Raw genomic sequence first — 24,334 nt, forward strand, 5'->3', positions numbered from 1 at the left:
GGAGGGAGGGAAGCAGGGAGGGAGGGAAGCAGGGAGGGAGGGAGGCATCTGAGTTACACTGCCCAAAGCGATCATCCAGTAAAGGCTCAACCACATGCAGGCCTGGACCTCCTCATTACTGTAGTTTTCTCCTTTCTACTCATTGACTCTCTCTCAGGCTTTCTCAGGGAATGTGACCTGGATGGGGGAGGGGAGTTGCATGACCCTTTTCAGGCAGCCCTCACCCATTAGGGTTGGTTAAATGCCAGCCTTTAGCACATTCCTGTGGCTTCCAGAGGGGCGCCTAGCAGGATCAAGCCCAGTTACCCAGACTGGTAATGATCCACCCGTAAAACACATGCTTCTTGACTCCCACTTCCTGTCTCCCTTTCCCCACGCCCCTATGTGTCCCCTGGAATCCCCTCCTGTGCAAACGCCAGCACCAAATCATTACCAGGTCTACTTTCAGAGGAGCCCAAACTGAGACAAGTTCCAAAGTTCACGTTACATTTTCAATTACTGCTGTTGTATTTCCAATTCCTTTATGTTCCTGCCAACCCCAAAAGCAATAATGACCAGGGGTGGCTGATCAGTCAGACCCTGAGAGTAACACTTTCAGTGCTTGGGAAAGGGAAATTCTCTCTCCACACACAGGCAGCTACTCCTGCACATTCACAAAGCATCCATCCTGCCAATAGCTCCCCAGCTTCATGGCAAGGTGTAAAGTTTTCCAGGGTCTCTACTAATGCAGGTTCAGATCCAGCTTGGCTTCTTCAGTCAGTAGACAACAGGTTTTAGAATATATCCCCAAAATAGGGTATTATTTCTCAGTTCAAGAAAATAACTGAATTCACAGGAGTAAGAGAAAATCGTACACATGCTCAAAGCATTTACATTATAGAGAACAACATGACCTCAACATGGAGTCTCAATTTCTCAACTCTGCATACATACTTCTGGGAGATTTTGAGAGATTTCAATACAATACCTAAAAATGACCAGCTACTTTTTTTTTTTTTAAAGTAAAAGGAGATGCCCAGTTATTGGTAGTTGACTTTATAGTCAGCTGTACGGTTTCCGTGGGTGGAGGATGTTTCGATTCTAAAATGTGTTTATGTAACATTCTTACATGAAAATCAGAGGCAGCACCACCCACGACGTGAGACAAGCATTTCTCCTGCAGTTTTTCCTGGTCCAGAGATGCCAGACCAGTGAGTTACGCGCAAAAGGCTCACACAGCTCACTTTTGTTTTATAAGACTAACCATTTATTTAACAAAATAGACATTTGTAATGTCTAGTGCTTTCTACATTTAAAATTTCTGGAAAGTAAGACTCACATTCTACAGTATACATTATTACAAAAGAGTTAATTATAAATTTAGATCAACTAGAACACTTTCTCTAATGATTAAGGATTCGCTGCCCTTTAGTGAAGTGCAGTGACAAGTTCTAAAAAGCCCACGCCCCACTGGAGGAGAGGATCGCTAGGAAGCCCCTCCCTGTTGCTGATCTAGGAGGAGGAGCTCTGGCAGGATAAAACAGAGGAAGCTCACTTCTCTATTTTTGTTTCTCAGGGCAAGTGTAAGTCCTTTCAACCTGGGAAAGAACTCAGAAGTAATGGAGGTTGTCCTTTCCCCGCTCCTGAAGTGTGCTCTGCTCTGCCATTCGCTTGTGTGCTGACCGCTGTGTGTCCAGCTGTCCTGAGTGCAAGTGTGTGAGAGACCTTCTGAGTAAGGTACAGCACCTGAGAGAGAGAACCACAGACCCCGAAGGTCTTTCTCTCACACGCTGCGGAAGCTAAGATCACTTGTGCCTTACAGAATCGGGGGGCTCTATCCCCAGATGCAAAGTACACGTTCCAGGTTTCTCCATGGCAAAGGCCGGGTGAACGCCCTCACTGAATCTGTGCCGCACAAGGAAGAGCAGCTGCCCGCTCTCCGCGTTGATGAACGCAAGCCTCTGGCCGGCGTAGTCCAGCAGGATGCCCACACGGCCAGGGCGCTCGGTTACATGGACGTCACTCACGATGCCACTGTAGAAAAATGTGTACCTGAAAGGAGACAGACGGGAAATTTGAGAATTTTGGAAATTTTGAAGAATTTGGGAAGAAAAATCACATGGAAATAACTGATTTTTCAGTCATTAGCTTCAATTAAAAATAACTAGTTGCAGGAATGTTGTTCCAAACATGTTCCCAGATTCCTCCTGTGTGCTAAATACATAGCTCATCCCAACAGACAAACATTTTGAATAAATTTCTCCCTCTACATTAGGAGGTTGTCCCAGAATAGCCAACATATGCCTCCCTTGTGATTTTCTCAACATTCTAATTCTTTCCCAGCTGCCCACATGTTTCAACTACCGCATTCATGGTCTGTCATTCTTTTGAATAAAACTCTTTGGAGGCTGCCATGTATTTAAAAAAGGCTTACCTTCCATACAACGCATTAATTTTAGTTTTAAAGATTTATAGGAAACTTACATAAGGGACTTTGTGAGGTTAGAAGATTTCATTATTTTGCCAGCCACATGCTATAAATCCATACCCCCTGCCCCAAACCAACTTTCCTGTCCATTTCCTTCATGTTTTCCACAGCTTTGCAGCCAGGAGGCAAGGCCTTTGCTTTCTCTCTTTAATTCCAATAAACCCAACGCATGCTCTTGGGGAATACTGGTGTATCTGGTGCAGCTCTGGGCAGTGTGGAGGATGTGAAGGACTACAGAGGAACCCCTATGGCACAGCCAGACAGGAGAACTGTCACTGAGTGAAAGCAGAATGAGGGCTGAAAGTCGTCGTCAGGTACACGCTGCCAGGGCACTGCTTTGGTTATGGAAGGAAGGTCAAGGCAGGGCTGAGCGGGAGAGATTGCTGACCTTCACCAAAATGCTTAACTGCCACAAAGGTAGCACGTTTGGGGCTTTCTCCTACTAGACTTAGCAACTGAGAATGAGGCTCTGAAATCAAGAGAAGAGAAGAAATGAGAGACGGAAGAAAAGAGATGCTGGAGAAACATCTCTGTGGAACAGGTCTGTGTGTGGAGGAGGGCACTCAGGTAATCTGAGGTCCTGGGATCTGAGTAAGTGCTCAGGCAGCAGCGACAGGGACCTTCAGACCTATGATGTTGTCCTGAGGCCCAGAAATTCAAGCATTTGGGGGATGACAAGTCATCAGCTTCACACAAAGAGAAGCTCACGAGGCAGGATGAAGGCTCTGAAGACAGGACATGAGATACACAGATGGCCAAGGACCTTTCAACGCCTGTGAACACGAGGGATGACAGGACACTGCCCGGTTCCAGAAGCCACAGCCACACTGCATTTCATGTGGCAGGGACGGGGACAGCAGTGTGGCCAGAGCCCTTAAAGAAGCCTCTGGGGACAGAGGAGCTCGTGCTCCAAGGAGGAATGTGCCACCCATGATACAGATGCTTCCTGGCTCCCCTTCCTATCTCTCTTTACCACTTCCCCATGTATTCCCCTGGAATCTCCTCCTTGGAAATGCCAGCCCACAGGCAGCAATTTGCAAACCCCTGGTATAGACCAGCGCTGGAGAAGTGCTGGAGACCCTTGTTTTTGAGAAAGAGTCCCTTTAGCATCACCTGCTGGCATCTCTCCACCTTAGAGCCAGTTCAGGAGGAAAAACTGGCTGTGCATAGCCTGACTGTCCCTTCTCTTTCCTGCCTTTTGGCCATGAGGAGACTCGTCTCTCTCCCTCTGCTCCCCTCTCACCTCTCCAGGGACCAGTTCTGCTCTGTGGGGAGGGAGGTAGACCCCACCATACTGCTGGGTCAGTCTGTCTTCCCAGCAGCAGAGTTCAGTATAAGAAGCTCTCTTGTCCTCAGGTATGGGCCATGTTCTATAAAAACATCTACCTCAGTAATTAGAGTAATAGTTCAGTCTCTGTGTATTTGACTCTTAATATTGCTCTTAGTTGGCTCAGAACCTAGGCAGGGGCAATGCTCCTTACTAGGTGGGGGTCACTGGAAAACATGAGGAGAGGTAGGGTTCCAGCTTACCTCTGTGGTTCTGAGCAGTGCATGTACCACGAGGTCTCTCCCTGTCCCAGCGCCCCGGCCCGCACAGCCGAGCTGGAGCAGATACCAAGTCGATAAGCAGGACAGTTGGTGACCGTAGTTTCCCAGTAATGTAGGCCGCAGGCGGGCAGCTCTTCACCCAGCACCGACGGGATTCTGCAAGCAAAGTTGATCAGATTAAGCTCAGCACAGGAATCTCCACCCATTCCCTCCTGAGCAGCCACATTCCCCTCACACTCTCTTTATGCAGAATTCCACCTCTGGAAACTGCTGAAACTGGGCTCAAGTCATTCTCTGTTCATACTCTTTACCCCAACCACAGCACACATCCAACATTTGTCCACTGGCTTCCACAGCCTGCACATATGGCTCGCTGCCTCTCCTAAAGGAGCTGGGAACCAAGAAGCCACTGGAATAATGGCCAGAAGAAAAGAAATGGCACAATCTCTGCTTTTAGGAGGAAGAAGGTGGAAGCCAACTTGCAAAGTTTTCTTCCAAGACTTGCAAAAATGGAATCTCCTTTTTTCTCACATAGGGGCTTCCTGAGCACAGTGAGAGCAGGAGGAGCAGACCCTTCCAGTCTCACCATAGCTGCCATTCCCAGAGACACAGTACAGTGAACCAAGGGCACCCCCAAGGCGGAGTGGCCTTGTTTGCTGATTTGCTCAGTTTTGTGTAGAAACGGCTGAGACAGCAAGGAGGCATTTTTAATTTCACCAGAGTTAATATTCAGTCAGCACCTTCTCCTCCTCCCCTTTTACAGATGAGAAAATGATCAGTACCAGGGAGTGGAGTGTATCTCATTCTCGCATCTTTATCCAACAGCCTCATTTCAAAGAGGTGGCAGAGATGAGCCTTACTCCCTGGAGCAAAGCCTGCCTGCCTGATATTTATGAGCTAATTTTCAGGTTAATAGGAAGTAAACAAAATTCTATAAAATATATTACAGTTTTCGTCAGTCATCATCTATGAGCTATTGCCAACTTCCAGCCAATTTCTTTTTGATTTTTTTTTGAGAAACCTAAAAAAGACAGAAAAGCCCAATTTCTTTCTTAAATATTTTTTTCTGAATCCATTCATGTGTGTATATTTAGCACGCACAATGTGCCAGGGTCCATGCTAGATTCTGAAGACCCAAAGATACATAAGACAGCACTGCTGCAGGACAGTTGTTCCCACCTGAGCAGCTGGTGAATGACTGCAATTGTGAGTTCTTCTGAACACATTAAGTTCAGGGTCCTGGGCCCAGCAAGAGTTTGAACATTTCCTAGAGCAGGATCCATAGACCACAGCAGCAGCCAGGCAAGCACAGTGCCTGTCCTGTCCTGCAGCCCACCCGGTACTTTCCTGGGTGTCCTGGCACCCGCAGGAGCACGCTGGGTATTTTTCATATTTTCCCCCATTTGGCCATTTTGACCCTCAACATAACCATGAGAAGCTACAGGCAAGTTTCAGCTCAGTCTCCCACCCCGTGCTCAGCTGTTGATGCTTTTCTTTGCTGTTCCCTTCGGGAGAACTACTGAGAGTGAGAGTCTCTGGCCAGACAGGAACTCAAATTCCCTGCTATTCCTTTTCAAGTGGTTGATACAAAATTTGATTTGTTATTGAACATAATAGAAGTATTACTGCAGCGTGTTTTGATTGAACCAGAGATAATACCTTAAAACGGCCAACTTTAAACAAAACCAACTCTGCTTAGATTCCCATTAAAAATATTGGTACTTGCTTCAAGCTATGGACTGGACCCCTGGGGTGGCTGTGAGTGTCCAGAGGTGAGGAGTGCACAGGTACACCCCGACACCCTCCCAGGAATACCCATGGAGTGCCCGAGGGGCCACAGCCTGGCCTGCCCAGCCGCTGCGCTCTCTCTGCTTACTCCGTCAGCCGCCTCCTCTCAGTGAAGCTGATTTCCGTCCCGTCAGAGGAGATCTGCAGAGCAGGATGAGCTGTCTCTCTCAACAACAGAAACCTGGTTCCTACAATGGTTGAGAAAATAGGAAAACATTGGCACAATGTCCAGTGCTGGGCCAAGCCCCACGTTTCGGACTTGGTCTGCCTTTTCCCTGACATCAGAACCCTCTACAGTGGTTTCAGACCCAGCTTAAAATGTCATGCATGCTGAGGGGTCCGTGTGGGTTGATCATGACTGCCTGGGCCACAGGAGCGTCCTGTTCGAGGGCTCTCTCTGCCGGGCCACAAGCACTCGCTTCACCGGCCGCCCGCACACAGCTCCCCCTAGGCACCTGAGCCAGGCCCTGGCCCTTGAGGGTGCCCCTCTGGGCCCACAGGGAAAACACTCGTGGTGTGGGTGGGAGTCCTTATCCCTCACCCAGGCTGCCCTGCCTATACCCCAAACAAGGCCGAGGCGCGAGGGCAGTGAAGTAACGTGCACCCTCAGCCTCCTGCATCTCTGTCCCTGGGACAAGGTAACAAAATGACCACCTCCTTCGACAATAATTGAGAGCAGCCAAAATTTTTTTTGTTAGAGTCCTACGGGGATTTTCCCCAAAATGTCATTGAACAGTTTTATTGCTGTTCCAAGTTATTCATTCAACACACATTAATTCTCACAAACTAAAGTAAACAGAAAGAGACCAGAGACTTGTTCATGGGCCTCACAGTGTGACAGACTAGCACTGTCCTCGTACCCGCACATGCAGCACCCCATACCCATAGACCGCAGCACACAGAGAGGGACACTCAGAGTTCACGGGCAGAGTCCTAAAACCTCAAGTGCTCAGGCCCATCGCCCGGTCAGCTCGATGCGTTTCTCCCGAATGGGACAGGGAAGCACTATGTTTTGAACCGAACAATAAAGGAAACATCTTGACCCCTGACCAGTCTTGGGGCCTCAGGACAAAGGCCACAGCTGGCAGCAGGTTGGGCACTGCTGGAAGCGGGGGTTGCAGGAGGAAAGGAATGAGATGCTTGTGCGAAGGAGGAAGCACCTCTGGTGGAGATGAGGGCAGTGTCGCTCTGTGCACTCGTCCCAAACACGTTCATGGCTCTCACATAGAACAAGTAATCAACGTTGGGTTGGAGCTTCACTTTCAGCTGGAGTCCTTTAATTCCAGAGAAAGACCTAAATACAAAGGGAAAATAATTTTAACTAGAAGGTCATATGCTAAATGACTCATATTTCAATTCTGCACTGAATATACATCTTTTATTAATGTCAAATAACTTATTTTCTTCTCTTTTGTGATCACTGGAGTTAGCAAGCTAGATTCAGCAAAATGGCCACTGCCCACTCAGGTTACTTTATCAAATCATTTCTGTTCTTGTCAACTTGTGTCCATTATGTTCCTTTCAAAATGCTCTTTGGAAAAGAGCCAGACACCTTTTAAAATCTTTTTTTCAGAACAACAACAACAACAATAACAACAACAGCAAAAACTAGTGATTTTGTGGCTAGTAACTCCAAGAATATATTATTTCCTTTATTAATTTTTTCTCTATTAATTTTCTGGCTGAGAATGTAGGAACAGGGGGTCATAGGCAAGAAAAAGGATAAAATAGGATCTCGTTGAGCTTTATTAAAAATCAACAGGAAAACTTACTAAAAGCAGCTTCTGCCTCTACAGGTAGACTCTGCAATTAGAGTGATTAGAAAGACAAAGGAGGAGGAGGGAAGCCAGACCGAGGGAGGCGCCAAGTAACACAGTTACCCTAAGAACTTATCGGGAAGCTTAGCACTGAGAAAGCCAGAAACATAAAGGTGGCCGAAACCAGCCCCCTCGCCCACCTGACAGAATGCAGATGAGGTAAGAGGAAGCCTCCTGAGGACTCTCATTTAATATATAAAGCACACACGCCCCTTTACTCAGTCGCTAACTCTGTGCTACCTTCCTCTGAGCCCTCCACACACACATCCATCACAGAGAGGAGGAAGAAATCAAAGGGCCAGATAGAAGGTAGACAGAGGTGCCCAGGTTAGGATCTGTCTTGGTTAATTAAACTTTTCCCCTTGCTGGATCAAAATACCTGACACCCAAAGTTAAGGAAAGAAAGGCTTATTTAGCTCACAGTTTATGGAAGTTTCAGTCCATAATCAGCTGGCTCTAAGGCAGGGTGGCACATGGCAGAGGGCAACAGTTCATGGTGGCGTAAAACAGCAAAAGCAACAAGAGGAAAAGGAGGAACAGCAGAGAGCAAGCTTCTTTCCCTCCCTTACATTGTATGCAGGCAGCCCACTCTAAGGTAGGTGTAGCACTCACACCCATAATCCCAGCACTGGACCATGAGTCAATCAAAAACTAGAAAACTGCCCTATGATTTCATGAGGCTTTGGGGGTACATCCAGACAGAAATCATAACAGGATCCAAGATAACCAGAGAGCGAGTTGGATGGTGCCAACTTCCAGGTACCCATAGGGTTGGGAGAAATCACTAATCCTAAATAAAAAGGAGCTGAGGACAAAAAATCCCCAGGTATTTCACCTTCAAATACTCCTTATTCATCCTCTTCCCCACTTTCAAATAAATTGCCTTCTTTTATTTTAAACTCTGCTTCTTGAGCTCTTTCCTGATGCTGGGGTTAGGATGACGGGGAGCTGTGTTCTCCAGCAGACCAGTGGTTTGCTATCTACCCCTGGGTGTGACAAGAAGACTTACAGAATAAGATGATGTTAAAAAAAATTATGATACAAAAATCTTTAAAGAGGATAATATCTTTTAAAACAACAGTCCTGGCAAAGAGAGTTCTAACACCCACTCCCTAAAAAAAATCCTTAAAGTTGCTTTACTTATTTATTTTTGTCTTTTTGAGGCAGGATTTCCCTATGTAGTTCAGGCCTTGAATGCGCTGTGTAGCCCAGGTTGGCCTCAATCTCACAGTGATCATCCTGCCTCAGCCTCTGAGTGCTGAGATTGCAGACGTGCACTCCCACATCTGGCCTAAAGTTGCTATTTTTAGACAATCCGTTTACATTAAAAGGAAGTGGTGGCAATGGCTGGGCAAGCACGCTGTAGCCCTCCAACCACTGAAGTACAAGTGACCTTGCTGCAGTCGCCCCAGGACTCTGCAGGTGTGCTGATCTGGAAGAGTTTTGTGTTTTTTTTCTCATTCTCTTTAATCTGCTGGACACCATGGGCTGGAGTCTTGATAGCAGTGCACAGGCCTCTTTCTGCAAGCCTCCATCCTTGCTAGGCTAACGCCAGGCTTCCTGTGTATCAAAGAACCCTGGCCCAGGCCTCAACAGCTTCTCCGGGAGACTTGTGCTATACAGCGATCAGTGAAAATAATGAAAAGCACAGCACAACTAACTCCCTGCACGCTCATTCTCAGAAACAAGGGTGAGGAAACTGTTTGATTTTTCTTTTTCTTTTCTTCTCTTCCTTTCTTTCTCTCTCTTCATTTTTTGGCTGTTGTTATTGTTAATGAATGCACCAGAAAAACATTAAAATCAGTGGGGTGACAACACTTCTGTCGACTTCTTTAACATTTCTAAAGCTACCTTAGGGGATAGCATAGGAAATTAGAAAAATAAAAATGTATCACTGCCTCAAAAAAAGGTATCCTGAATGACAGTCTCACCTCCAACCCACAGCATAAAAAACCATGTTTGAGGATTGAGTATGTAATTCAAACTAATATCTAGAATACTATTCTACAGCAGATGTAGTGCTTATGTTATTTAAATTGATGAGTAAATAAATATTTCAAATGAACATTAATTATAATTAGTAATAAATTACTGTCTCAATAAGCATACTCAGCCTGAACTGAATTTCAGACTTCTTTCACTCATTAAATATTTACTGATCACTTAACTATGTTTCCAAGCCTTGTCTCTGCCTATTGCCCTGAAGCCCAACGGGTAAGTGGAAAGGAAGGATCGGGGATTGTAGCTGTAGACACCCAACAGAATATGCTGGCATCATTTTGTACCAATCCACTTGTTAAATACCAAGGATGCAGTTTTGTGAGAAAGGGTTTACTCTTAAGATTCACAAAGTTAGTCAAGGAGGAAATTCTTCATATATCATGGATGCATGCTTTACTCAGGCAAAGAATAGAGATTTATATGGCACCAGAGCCACAATATATGACCAGATCCTGCCTTCAGTGCATGAAACAGGTCATGCAGCTTCAACAAAAACACAATGCCTTCACTGAATCCATAAAATAAAAATATTGAACATGAAAACAAAAGCAACACAAAGTGTGGTGGTGTCTTACTGCTCACAAGAGTTCCCATCTTATGCTCCAGTACCAAGAACAAAGAGAACTAAATCAGGCACAAATGGTTCCTGGCCATGTCCACTTATCCTACCTGACTTCACTTACTGGTCACCAGGTTTGCACATCAACTTCTCCTGTCTTTAAACAAAACACTTCCAAAATTTTGGAATTCATGATCTGAAGATTATGACTTTCTTGCTTCAGAGCTTCAAAGTGTTCTCAGCCTGCTCATCTCTCCTTAGTGACATTTGTTAAATGCCAGTGGTATAAAGCAGAGAGAAATGAATCAGAGGAGACCCACCACCTCAACGTGCTCAGGGCTGCCATGTGCGTGAGATGGCAGTGACCATCTCCTGTTTCTGAGCTGAAGGGGTGGAAGCCACCAGAAGGCTGCCAGCTGCTCCAGGCAGGCAAGGCCTCTCTAGCCTGAGCCCTTTAGTTCTTTAGTCTTTGTAGGAAATGTCATGAAAGTTTGTCACAACTAACCATAGATAATGGGGTAAGAACCACCTAAAGGGAGAATTGGGAAGAGTTTTCAAGAAGAAATCATGAAGGACACCATGTTTATGGGGAAAATCACTAAAGGCATTCCATTGAGTCAGAGAGATTCGGGAGGTTAAAAATATTTGGAGGTAGGAGATAAAATTATTACCATTTGCATCTGTTACAACAATTTACCACAAACCTAAGAAACTCAGCTGAAAACTCTTACATAAGAGAATTGAGTAAGACAGCTTGATATGAAACTAACACATGAACTTAAAAAGCCTTCAAATACAACTAGACACAAGACAAAACAAAGGAACTTATGGAGCAGAGCGACAAACACAAAAAATGCATCAGGTTTACATAAAGAATATTTTGTAGATGGGAAAACACAGAAGACTTAAATAAGGGAAAAGATATATCAGGTTTTCTACGGGAAGATGCAACATCACAAAAATTTCAACCTTTCTTAAGTTAATCTACACATTTAACATGATCTCTAAGAATAAAAGTTGTCAAGGACCAGACACTACAGGAAGCCACACAAGCTAATTCCAAACATAATGTAAAATATAAACTGGAAAAAAGTCACAGGCCAGGGGTACAGCTCAGCAGCACAGCACCTGCCTGCCAAGGGCAAGGTCCTGAGTTCGATTCCTGGTACCAAAAGAAAAAAAGTCACAATGGGGCTACCTATCCTGCCAGGGAATCTAAATTATAAAGTTATACTAACAAAAATAGTGTGGTACTGGGGCATAAGTAATTGGGTATGTGGGACAGACTATAAGGTTAGGGACAAAGCCAAACCATCTTCTGAGTACAATATACTTGAATGTACAAGAATTTCAGATCACAAGAAAAAAAGATGGTTTTTCTTATTAGGACAGCTGAATAGCCATAGTAAAAAAAAATTAGGACCCCTACTTCATACTTCCTATTGAAATAAACTCCAGATGGTAAAATATCCACATGATAAAATATATACATATATGCACATATATGGAGAGGGAGCACTTCAAAATATTACACAAAAACTAAAAGCTATTTTTAAAAATATAAATTCAACTAATTAACATTAAATATTATAAATGACAAAATATATTCATAAAAAGATTTGCAACTCATATCACACATGGAAGTAAGCTCCCCTAAAAAAAGAAAAACAAGAGCACCTACAAATCAGTAAGAAAAAGTGCCACAATCAAACAGGAAAAAGGAAAACAAGTAAAGGAAATGAACAAGTCATAGAAAAGGAAGTATATAGCCCTGAAATATGTGAAAAGACATTCAACCCAATGGTAGAAATGCACAATTAAATGATAATAAGATTCCATCATGCTCCTATCAAAGATCAAAAGTTGTATCATACCATGTACAGGCATACTCCTCTACTCAGTGGAGTGTAAACAGCTACGGTCACTATGGAAACTTTCTAGTAATATCTATCAAAATATCAAGTATAAACATCTTTTAAACATTCTGCAAATATTTTTGCACATGTGTGAAGTTATATATGCACAGAGTTGTTCACTACAGCATTGTGATAGCAAGAAACAAAATAATTTAAATACCTCTCAACTGGTCAAATAAATTATATTCTTAAAATGGGATACAATGGGATCTTTTTTAAAAATTGGAGTAATTCCATATGTATTACTATGGTATACTCACAAAAGCATATTTTAAGAAAGAAAAGGTGATTATATATATATATATAAAATATGCTGCCATTTGTTGAAAAACCATAGATGCTTGTATATGTACAGATCGTCTAAAAGGATAGGTAGGTGTCAGGTAACTGTAACAGCCTCTGGAGAGGAGAACAGAGTAGGTAGGTAAAGTATGGGTACAAAGGAAATTAATTTTTATCATATTCTTTTTGTGTAGTATCTTTTGAATTTTTACCACAAATACATATTATCTACACACAAACAACGACCTTGTAAGAGCTATATTACCAAGTGAGAAAGAAGGCCAGGAGGTGGTTAAAGGAGTTTACAGAATCTTGAAGTATACACATATTTGAATATTGTAAAGTGGCTTCTCTAGGAATTTGATAATTCAGCAATTGAGCGGGAAGGAAGCTTCAAAGGAGGCATGTGTTTAAGGTAACTCACAGGCTCGCTATTACGGAGTGGCTGTTCCTTGCCCTTACACACTCAAAGCCTGGATCAAAGCACACATGGTCCCGAGAGCGGGTATCAACAGCCTGGAGGAACCCAGGGTCATCACTCGGGGTAGCTGCGGGTAGTGCTGGCACTGCCGCACTCAGCAGATGCTAAATATTACATGGTTTTCAAATACACGGTTGGCTTTTCCTGGCATCATGTCAGCAGGACCAAGAGCAGCTGGCTGGCCGTCTCCAGGTCCTGCACACTGTGACAGAGCACACCCTGGACAGTGCTTGCTCCTCGAGCTTCACGAAGCTTTGCTTTCCCTCCCGGCCAGGCAAGCATCTGCCGTCCCCACAGACCTGCCTGTGCTCTCAGATCCCGTGGAAAAATGGTTACACAGGGAATGTTTCTGCATCTTTTGTAAAACCACTCTTAAAGACAATCACTATTATCTTGTTCAATGGCCCTTATTTAAAGATCTACATGAAAATTTCATTTCAGAGCTGAATGTCAAGAAATAGAGTTGTTTCTCTTCGTGAAATGTTGTGCTTTCTTTTAACAAAGAGACGAGTTATGTAATCTTTTTTTCTCCCCCTTGTTCTCTCCACCTCTCTCCAGTTCTTACTTTCACTGCCTGGAAGTTCAGGTTTGAATTGTAAGTCCCACTGAGGTTCCTAACCTACGTGTTTTCATAGATTCCTCACCTGCCTATCCCACTTTTGTTCTTACAGAACTGTTGCAGTGGTTCTATTTCATCTGCGTCTTATATTGTGGACAATTTAAAATACTTCCGGCAAGTGACAGAGCCCAAGTTAGAAGAGATAGGTGGGTTTCTGCTGACTGAGATTTTACGTACAACCAGAAAGTGTATGAGGTTTTTAAATGATCAAAGTCAAATTAGATTCACTTGGAAAGAAAGATTTCATTTAGCAAAACTAAATGCCAAGAATGCTGGTTGGGAGCGGTGGGGGGTTCAGCTTCACACGCAAAGGCTCTGGAGCTGATTACAACTTGGACCAGGAAAGCAATACCAAGGAAAAAGCAGTAGTTATTTCTTAAGGATCTCGTGAACTTTGAACCAGTCATGCCAGTGACCCTCCTATCACCCTGTGAAGCAGGCACAGAGCAGGAATGACTTGTCTCCTTGCCTGAGGAGGCAGAGAAGGTCAAATCACTTGCACTGACTGCTGGTCTGTCATCACCTATCCACCTACAAGCTTAGTAAAAGAGTTTTAAAAAGACACAAATGCTGATGCCCCCCACACCCGCACAGGCATTTCCAGGGTCCTCCCTTGATAGTATCTGTCCTTACTATACAGAAGGAGCGTCAGGGTCCCCAGCTGGAACATCTAGCCATTCTTTATTTATTTATTTATTTTTGGGTTTTTTCTGGTACCAGGAATCGAACTCATGACCTTGTGCTTGCCAGGCAGGTGCTGTGCTGCTGAGCTAAATCCCCAGCCCCAATATCTAGCCATTCTGTTCCCGCTCAGCCAGGTCAGCCCTGTGACCCAGGAGCAGGATGAAGTGAGCTCGCAAGCCCAGCACTCAGGAGACTGGCCTTCTCTGACGATGCTCTCCTGGGAGTCAGCGTGGGGAGCCCAGCACAGAGCCAGGGGGCTGGAGGCAGGCGGCTCAGCCTGGATGACTTTGTGGAGTACTGAGTCTCACAGATTTATCGTTCAGTGCACAGCTTCTCTCTGCACAGCCCACACAGCTAATCCCTGCTCTATATTTCTCGCAGTTTTCCCTCCTCCACCCACACTGCTGCTGACTTCCCCCCGCACAGGAGAGACAGAGCAGCTGAGGAAACAGCAGAGCAATGGAAATTTTCTGAAAGTGTCTTGAGCCCACCCAACCTGAGGAGAGCATTCAAAGAAAAACAGGAAGAGAGTGAGTAGGTGCTCCCTCGGCCGGCACACAAGCCAGGGATTGTCACTCCCACCTTCAGTCCCAACAGGAGCTGGGACCAAGCCTCAGTGCCCACACACAAAGATATGCAAATGTCTGTGAGGATTACAGAAGGGAGGCAATTGCTCAACTATTTCAGACACTGTGTCACAGAACTTGGGAGCACAGTAGGTTGATTCCATTCAAACACCCACCATGAAGAGTTCAATCACCTTCAGTCTTAATTGGAATATCCAGGGCTCAGCATACAGGGAGAACGAGTGCAGGTCTGAAGATGGATGTGATTGGTTGTGGCAAACAAAAGTTAAGTCCCCAATCACAGGACAATCAATGCACTCCCTCCTCCAGTGCATGCACGCATGTATGTGTGTGTGTGTGATGTTTAATATTACTCATCCTTACCCGCTTTTTTCACTTCCTACACCAAACCAAAGCTTTTAAGGCTACCTGTTTTTATTAGGGATTGGGGTTAGGAAAGAGATTGGAGCTCACTTAGTTCGTTTCTCTCTCTCTCTCTCTCTCTCTTCTCCCCCGCCCCTCTCCAGCTACCAGTTCTACCCAGTTAGATTTCTTGAAGTGGACAAGTACAAAAGGTGATTGGTTAATCCCATCCATTCATTCATTTAACAGACTTTTATTGAGTATCTGCACAGGTGCAAGCTCCCCATCATTTCCCACTTTATGGTCAAGGCACCATGTGACTGAGCCACATCTAAAAGAACAGTGTCTGATCTGCTTTACTCCCCTACAGTGCCCTCAGGATCTATTACTGGTTCTAGTTTAAGATAGGGTTTTCCACAGAACCCAGAACTTTTATAAAGGTTGTATGACCAATGGATAAACAGGAGTATAAGTGTTCTCTCTTAGTGGCCCATGGAAAGCTTTCCAACCCACAGATCCATCTTATCTCTTTGTTAAGTACCTGTGCACTAAAGTCAACACATGTGCCATTCTTCTCTACTCCATTGGCACAGTTTTTTTTTTTGAGATTATCCTCAAAGTTGATCTAACTTTTCTTATGGTGGGTATTGTGTGTTTTATATGAATCAATAGTTATCCATTCAAGTAACACATATTCACTGTAGCCCCCATAGGCCAGGTGCTGTCTCAGAAACAGGATAAACAAGTTTATCCTGCCAAAAGCCAACAAATGAGAAAGGTAAGACAACACTTGCTTCCTGTTCCTCCCAAGAGAGTGCAACTTTAAGCATTGGCTGCTGTGTGAAAAAGCAAGGTGACAAATGCAACTCTCATACAGTGGAAGAAAAGTGGGAATTGTTTCTAGTTATTAACTAGAAGTAATCAAATTTTGTGTTTGTTTTAATCAGTTCTACTATCTGATGGTTCTCCACAGCTGACATCTTACTGATTAAGCTATGTAAAATGTAGCTAAATAGTTAATATCTTAGAGAGTTTTAAGACACTAGACCTTGAAAGGATGTTTTAAAGTTGGCTAAGAGAACCAGACGGTGTGGTAAGAAGACTTAAGACTCATGGCCGCTTCCAAAGAGCAGATTTTTCTCCTCTTGGATTAGAAACGTATAAGTAGGTTTTGCAATTCTGTGTCTCCAAGGCTAAAGATGAGCTATATGACAGTCTGCAGAGGCCAGCCTGGGCTGGGTGTCACTGAGGCTTGCGTTGGTGAGGGATGGCACCGACAGGGTGGGCCAGTAACAGACTTGACAGGTGAACAGGGTACAAATTCATGTCCAAGAAAAGTTTGCTTGCTCCAAAAAAATACCTATTGTCAGACTCAGCAGGGATCCCGAGGCTAGAGACTCAGCCCTGGCTGTGAACTGGACACACCACTGTAACTTCTGGCCCTGAAGAGTCTTTGAGAACCTAGTTGGGAAGCAGCTCTATCTCCCACACAACCTCATGCTATCAACAGGGCCCTGTACGTGGATTTTTCCCTTCACTGCTACCCTTGCTGGACTATTTCTACTTGACAACAAAGAACTTTTGTATTTTTAAACTCTACTATACTTCTGGCTTGTTAGCTCAGTTAGTTAAACTCTACTACAATCTTCTACTTATCTATCCCCTTATGCTTTCTTGCAAGAAGAAAAATAAAAATGAACTCAAAAAGAAAGTCTCAAATATAATAAACTACTAATAAGTTGCAGGTTTCTGTAAGTCTTCTTTTGTTTTGATGAACTCAACAGATAGCCATTTCTCCCCCTACAAATGAAGATGTCATTGATCTTTGGTTTTGATAGAGGGATTTGTTTGGAATGAATTATTGAAATCAAGCAAATGTTTTTCTTTTTAAAAAATAGTTTTGAAGGCCCCACAATGATCAGGTAAAAGGAAAATATTACTTAAAGGAGATTAAAATGGTGGCACATTCACTTTTCATAGCTGTGTTTTTCAAGGGACACAGTAATTCCCAGAGTCAGTTTGTTGAGGGTGTTAACTCAGTGTAGAGACAGTGTTTTCAAAGTAGTGGAAAGAATAAGAGAGACTTGGGTTTGAATTCTAACTCTAAACTCTCACTCCACCATCCCTCTACCAAATCATTTAAGCAACCTGCAGTTGATTTAATGGAGATCACTACCTGCCTACCTCCTAGGATTACTGAGAGGATTAAAAGAGAGGGAGTATAATTGCAGACATGCTAAAGGCCCTCAATGGATGCTGTTTCCTCTTCTTCCTCCCCTCTCCCTTCTCTCTGTACCACCTTTTATGCAATGACAACCCAAACACTGTTCCCACAGGGAGAAGGTTATTAGGAATCAAGGGTTCCAGATTTCTGCTGAATTAAGCATCCTTAACTGTAACCTATGCTGATATGATTCATGCAATGCCAGCTGAAGACTGATGCCACAGCAGAGATGAGTCATTTCAGAGCACTCCTTAACAGTCTGATCTTGCCTTAGAATTGGGTTTTCCTTACTGATGACCCCAGGACCCAGGCCCTCCTGAGACAGTACTCTCATAGCACTAAGGGAGCATCAGAGGTAAAGTACAGAGCTCCCCTGCATGACATCAGACAGGGTTAGCAGCTAGGACTTTGACATCTGACAAAACAGGGTTGGAATCCAGATTGCTACTCATGAGCCAAGCAACCTCTCCAGTGATCATCCTAGGTTCCTGTGAGGATTAATGAGGCCTCATGCATACAGCACCCAGGACAGTGCCAAAAACAGAGGGTGCTCAGGAGAGGCCATCTGTCCTCTTTCCTTCTGTCCCACCTGGAGCCACCTCCCATCAGCTTGCTGACTCCAAGCCTGCCTTCCAGCTGTGGCCACAGGAGAAGTCCTTTCTTGAACATTTTCTGTGTTCTTACTTCTACTAAAATGCCTACATCCTACCAACCCTGGGGCCTCTCCTGATCTTTATTTTGTCAGGGTTGTCTTCTGCATGAGAGAACTATGATTATTACTCAGTCATGTGAAAACTTACATCATGACTAAATATAGTTGTTGACTGATCCTAATGCTAATCAAGAACTTAAATAATACACTTTATTAAAAAGCTGCCTAAACTTATGCTATCATTCCTAATTTCCATATCCTACCAGAACAGTTTATCTCAGTAAATTTGGCTAAAAAGAAAAGCTAAGCCAGGCAGTATGTCACATCCCTGAAACCCCAGCACTAAGTGGAGGCTGAGGCAGGAAGATTACTATTCAAGCCCAGCCTGGGCAACTTAGTGAGACCTTGTCTCAAAAAAAAAAACTTGGAATTACAGCTCAGTGTGAAGACCCTGGATTTAATCCCCAGTACTGCCCCCCCAAAAGAAAAACTAAAAATGTCCTTTATCAAAATATGAATATTAATAATAATCTGAATGTTCATCAAGGTCTGTGAAGGTACTCAATAGCTAGGACTTTGGAGGTTATAAAACAGCACTCCCTAAGTGAGCACATTTGCACCAAAGTCCTAGTAGATACGGCCCTTTATGATATATTTTAGTTTCATTATTTTAGTGAGAGAGCTTTGTATTTTTTGCAGGAAGGATCTCTAGATTCTTCCTGTTCTTGGAAAGGCTGGGTATGTGCATCTCTGTGTCTACAGAGGTGTGTAATTAGGACCCAAATTACTGATGTATCCATGGGCACTCAGACTTCTGTTACACACATGCTGACTATAAGTGCCCTCCAATAGCTGGCACTATTCTGATAGCATTAGCAAAAGTGTATAAAGAACCTCAGTGACCTTGCCCCACCCTGCCACACCATCACTGAAGCCATGCTGAACCTTGTACACTTTTGGGAGCTTCAGTGAGCCATACCTCATCCCCTCTCCAGCAACATCACAAGAGCCACACTGAGCTCTGGGGAACCTCAGGATCTTTGAAAATGACAAAACGAAGGAAGAAATGCAATCTCAGACCTCCAACCCACCAAGAACAAGTCCAGCAGACATCAACATAGAAGAATTTGGAAGTCACACACCTGAAATTACTGCAATGATAGCAACTGAAGAAGAGAAACAACTCTATCAGGCCATAGAAAAAATCAGATCAGGAATAATGTCTCAGGTAAGAAATGACAACAATAATGAAAGAATTGCTCAGCACATCTAAAGAAGACATAGATAAAAAAAATACAACAGCATACATAAATGATGGAAACCTTGAATGAAAAATATAGGAAAGAATTAGAATGCATGAAACAGATTCAAACAGATATCCAAGAATTAAAAATCTATTGAAAGCTGGCAAAAATGCTTGAATAAAAATGAAGATAGACTTTCAGACCCTAAAGACAGTATTGCAGCTAATGATCAGGAAAGGAAAGATCTCTTAAAAATAACAAGGAACCAGCAAAAAAAAAAAAAAAAAAAAAAAAATTAGGGCTGGGGATTTAGCTCAGTGGCACAGCGCCTTCCTGGCAAGCGCAAGGTCATGAGTTCAATTCCCAGTACTGAAAAAAAACAAAAAAACAAACAAACAAAAAATAACAAGGAACCAGGAAATAGCAATTCAATAGCTGCAAAATGATTTAAAGAAAAACAATATAAGACTAATAGGCATCGATTAAAAAGCAGGAGTCAACACAAATGACATAAAAAGACTATTTGCAGAAGTAATAGCAGAAAATTTCCCAAGTATGGAAAAAGAATCAGAATATAGTTAAGTGAAGCACATAGAAATCCACTTTGCCATAACCAAAATAAATCTACACCCAGACATACAATAATCAAGATCCCAGAAATTCAGCAAAAGAACAGGATATTAAAACCTGTTAGAGAAAAGAAGCATCACCTATAAAGGAAAACCCATCAGAATCACGGCAGATTTCTCAACACAAAATATCAAGTCAAGAAGAGCTTGGAGGGAAATACGTCAGGTCCTGAAAGAAAACAACTTCCAACCCAGACTGATGTACCCTGCAGAACTACCCTTTAAAATTAATGGAGAAATAAAATACTTCCATGACAAAGAACAACTGAAGAAATTCATCAGTGCCAAACCAACATTACAAAGAATGAAAGAAATTTTAGAAAGAAATAAAAATGACCACAATTTTAAGAACAACAATAGAAAGGAACCACAAAACAGAGCAAACAATTAAACAGAGGGAAAAAGGAGGAACCAACAGCAGGAAAATAACATGACAAAGATAAGCCAATACATATCAGTTCTAACAATTAATTTAACCTGCCTCAGGGGGCTGGGGATTTAGCTCAGTGGCACAGCACCTGCCTGGCAAGAGCAAGGTCGTGAGTTCGATTCCTGGTACCAGGAAAATAAATAAATAAATAAATAAACTGCCTCAATTCACCAATCAACAGCTGCAAATTGGCAGAGTGCATCAAGAAACAAAATCCAACAATATGTTGTATACAAGAAACACATTTAATTTAAAAAGAAATTCATAGACTTAAAGTCAAAGGATGTAAAAAAATACTCCACATGACAGGAACCCAGAAAAAAGCAGAGGTAGCTATTCTGGTTGCAGACAATGTGAACTTAAAACCAAGAATGATCAAAAGAAATAAAGAAGGTCACTACATACTTCTTAGAGGAAAATTAGAAGAGGAAAAGAAAACAATCATAAACATATATGCATCAAATACAGGAGCACTCAACTAAATAAGACAAATTTTAACAGACAAGAAAAATGAAATAAGCAGTAACACAGTCACAACAGGGGACTTTAACATCCCATTGTCACAAAGAGACAGATCAATTAGACAAAAAATCAGCAAAGCAATAACAGAACTAAACCAAACTCATGAACAAATGGACGTAATAGACCTTTACAGAGTGTTCCACTCAACAGCATCAGAATACACATTCTTCTCAGCTGCACATGGGACATTCTCCAAAACAGACCATACACAGGCCCATAGAATATGCTTAAGTAAATGCAAAGGGATTGAAATCAACCCACGCCTACTATCAGACAACAGGGCAATGACATTGGAAATTATTGACAAAGGAAATTGCAAAAACTCTATGAACATATGGAAATTAAATAACACCCTCTTGAGTAACTAATGGGTCACAGATAAAATTAAAGAAGAAATTAAACAATATTTATAATCAAACAAAAATGCACATGCAACTTATTGGAACCTGTGGGATGCAAAGAAAGTCCTCAGAAGGGAATTTATAGTGGTGAATTCCCACATCAGGAAAACAACCTTATGCTGCACCACAAGTTTCTAGAAAAAGAACAAGTCAAGCCCAAAGCTCAAAGAAAGGAGGAAACTATAAATATCAGAGCAGAAATTAACACAATTGAGACTATGAAAACAATACAAAGAATTAATGAATTGAAGAGTTGATTCTTTGAAAGAATAAATAAAATTGATAAGCCCCCAGCCAACCTTATCAAAAAACAAAAGAAAAAACTCAAAATTCATGCAATAAGCAATGAAAGGGATGAAATCACTACAGATCCTGTAGACATTCAGAAGATCATCAATACCTACTTCAAAAATCTTTACTCTCATAGGATGGAAAACATAGAGGAAATGGACAGATTCCTAGACATCTCAATTATCAAAGCTGAATCAAGAAGATATAAAAATCCTGAATAACTCAATATCAGCCAATGAAATTGAAAATGTAATAAAAAAAACTTACCAACAAAGAAAAGCCCAGGACCTTACAGATTCACAGCTGAATTCTACAAGAAATTTAGAGAGGATTTAATGCCAATTCTTCTCAAACTCTTTAATGAAATTGAAAGGGAAGGAGTTCCCACCAGCTCATTCCTGGAAGCAAGTATTACCCTCATGATAACACCGGAGAAAGACTCAGCCCAAAAAAGAGAACTATAGGCCAATCTCCCTAGTGAACATACATGCAAAACTTCTCGATAAAATACTAGCAAACAGAATGCAGCAAATCATCAAGAAGATTATACATCATGACTAAGTGGGAATCATCCTAGGAATGCAGGGATGGTTCAATATATGCAAATCAATTAATGTAATATACCATATCAACAGAGCCAAAGATAAAAATCACATGATCATCTCAATAGATGCAGAAAAAGATTTTTATAAAGCCCAACACTTTCATGCATGATAAAAACCCTACAGAAAATAGGAATAGATGGTCTTTACCTCAATCTGATCAAAGCCATCTATGACAAACCAACAGCCAACATCGTGCTAAATGGACAAAACCAGAAAGCTTTCTCTTTAAAATCAAGAACAAAAGAAGGATATATACTTCACTACTATTGTCACCACTCCTATTCAATATAGTACTGGAAATATCAGCCAGAGCAATTAGACAAGAGAGTGAAATAAAAGGAATAAGGATTGGAAAGGAAGAAGTGAAATTATCATTTTTTGCTGATGAGATGATACTGTACATAGAAGACCCCAACAACTCCACCAAGAGGTTTATAGATTTAACAACCAAATTCAGAGCATAATTGGATACAAAGGCAACACTCAAAAATCAATAGCATTGCTATACACAAACAACAAACACACTGAGAGAGAAACTAGGGAAACCACACCTTTCACAATAGCATTCAAAAAAAATGAAATACTTAGAAATCAATCTAACAAAGGAAATAAAAGATCTACACAGTGAAAATTACAGTACTCTGAAAGAAGAGATCAAGAAGTATTTCAGAATAGAAAGATATTCCTTGCTCATGGATATGAAAAACCAACACTGTGAAAATTGCCATACTCCCAAAATTGTTGTACAGATTCAATGCTATCCCAATTAAAATACCAGTAGTATACCTCACAGATCTAGAGGAAACATCTCTAAAATTCATCTGGAACCAGAAGAGGTCTAGAATAGCAAAAGTAATCCCAGGCAACAAAGACAAGTTAGGTGGCATCGCAATCCCTGACTTGAAATTATACTACAAAGATACTGTGATAAAATCAGCATTGTACTGGCAAAAAAACAGACCTGAGGATCAATGGAACAGAGTAGAAGATGCAGCCACAACCACAAACACACTCAGCCACCTTATCTTTGACAAAGGGGCCAAACATGTTCACTGGAAGAAAGACAGCCTCTTTAATAAATGGTGCTAGAAAAACTGGTTTTCTACATGATGAAGACTAAAGTTAGAATCGTGTGTATCACCATGCAGTAATCTAAAATCAAAATGGATCCAAGATCTAAATATTAAAACTCAAGCACTAAATCTACTGGAGGAGAAAGTAGGTAGAAATCTTGAAGACATAGGGGTAGGCAGAGAGTTCATGGGCAAAAACCAAACTGCATGGGAAATACTTCAAAGAATCAACTGGGATCTCATCTTCTTGAAAAGTTTCTGCACATCAAAAGAAATCACCAACAGAGAAAAAAGAAAACTCATTAATTGGGAAAAAAATTTAGCCATCTGTCCCTCAGACAAAGGACTTCTATCTAGAACATATAAAGAATTTTTAAAAATCAGGCCCTCAAAATTCAAAGACCCAATTCAAAAATTGGCATCTGAGATGAATACACACTTCTCAGAGGAAGAAATACAAATGGCAAATAAATATATGAAAAAAAATGTTCAACATCATTGGTCATTTGAGAAAGGCAAATTAAAACAGTGCTGAGATTCCATCTCATCCTAGAAAGAATGGCTATCATCAAGAAATCAACCAATATCAAATGCTAGAGGGGCTGTGGGGAAAAAGGTACCCTTCCCCACTGTTAGTGGGAGTGTAAACTGGTGAAACCACTGTGGAAATCAGTGTGGTGATTCCTCAAAAACCTAAAATTAGAGGTCCCATTCAACCCAGCTATTCCTCTTCTGGATATTTTTCCAGAAGAACTGAAAACATCATACCACAGCAATATACGTGCACCTATGTTTAAAGCAGCACAATTTGTAATGGCTAAATCTTGGAAACAACCCAAATGTCCATCAACTAAGGAACAGATAAAAAAGATGTGGTATTTTTATACCAATGAAGTATTACTCAGCTATAAAAAGAGATAAACTCCAGGCTTTATAGGTAAGTGGATACAACTAGAGACCATATTTCTAAGTGAAATAAATCAGCCCTGCATGTGTAAACATCATATTGTCCCACTAGTGTAAGAACCTGAAAGAGTAAATAAAATCTGAAAGGTACAATAGATACTGTGAAAGAGAAAGAAACTGCTCAAAGAGAAGGAACCACTGGGTTGAGGGAGAGGAGAAAAGAAAGGAAGAAAGGAAGAAAGGAAGAAAGGAAGAAAGGAAGAAAG

At 42.1% G+C, this 24,334-nt stretch overlaps 1 protein-coding gene across 2 annotated transcripts in view; it reads right to left on the reverse strand.

The window, feature by feature from the left end:
- Window positions 1-1,223: 1,223 nt before the first annotated feature.
- The window catches only part of Cmya5 (cardiomyopathy associated 5), a 106,912-nt gene continuing 83,801 nt past the window's right edge, over window positions 1,224-24,334 (reverse strand). For both annotated transcript variants that reach the window (XM_005386008.1, XM_005386007.1), the window contains 4 exons: window positions 6,964-7,097; window positions 5,892-5,991; window positions 3,998-4,171; window positions 1,224-2,031 (listed from right to left, as the gene is read on the reverse strand). In XM_005386008.1, the coding sequence (XP_005386065.1) occupies window positions 1,785-2,031; window positions 3,998-4,171; window positions 5,892-5,991; window positions 6,964-7,097 (655 nt within the window). In that variant the 3' untranslated portion in view covers window positions 1,224-1,784. The remainder of the gene's footprint in view (window positions 2,032-3,997; window positions 4,172-5,891; window positions 5,992-6,963; window positions 7,098-24,334) is intronic.

This window comes from Chinchilla lanigera, unplaced genomic scaffold, assembly GCF_000276665.1.
Source record: "Chinchilla lanigera isolate Chin_1 unplaced genomic scaffold, ChiLan1.0 scaffold00024, whole genome shotgun sequence".
NCBI classification, from domain to species: Eukaryota; Metazoa; Chordata; class Mammalia; order Rodentia; family Chinchillidae; genus Chinchilla; species Chinchilla lanigera.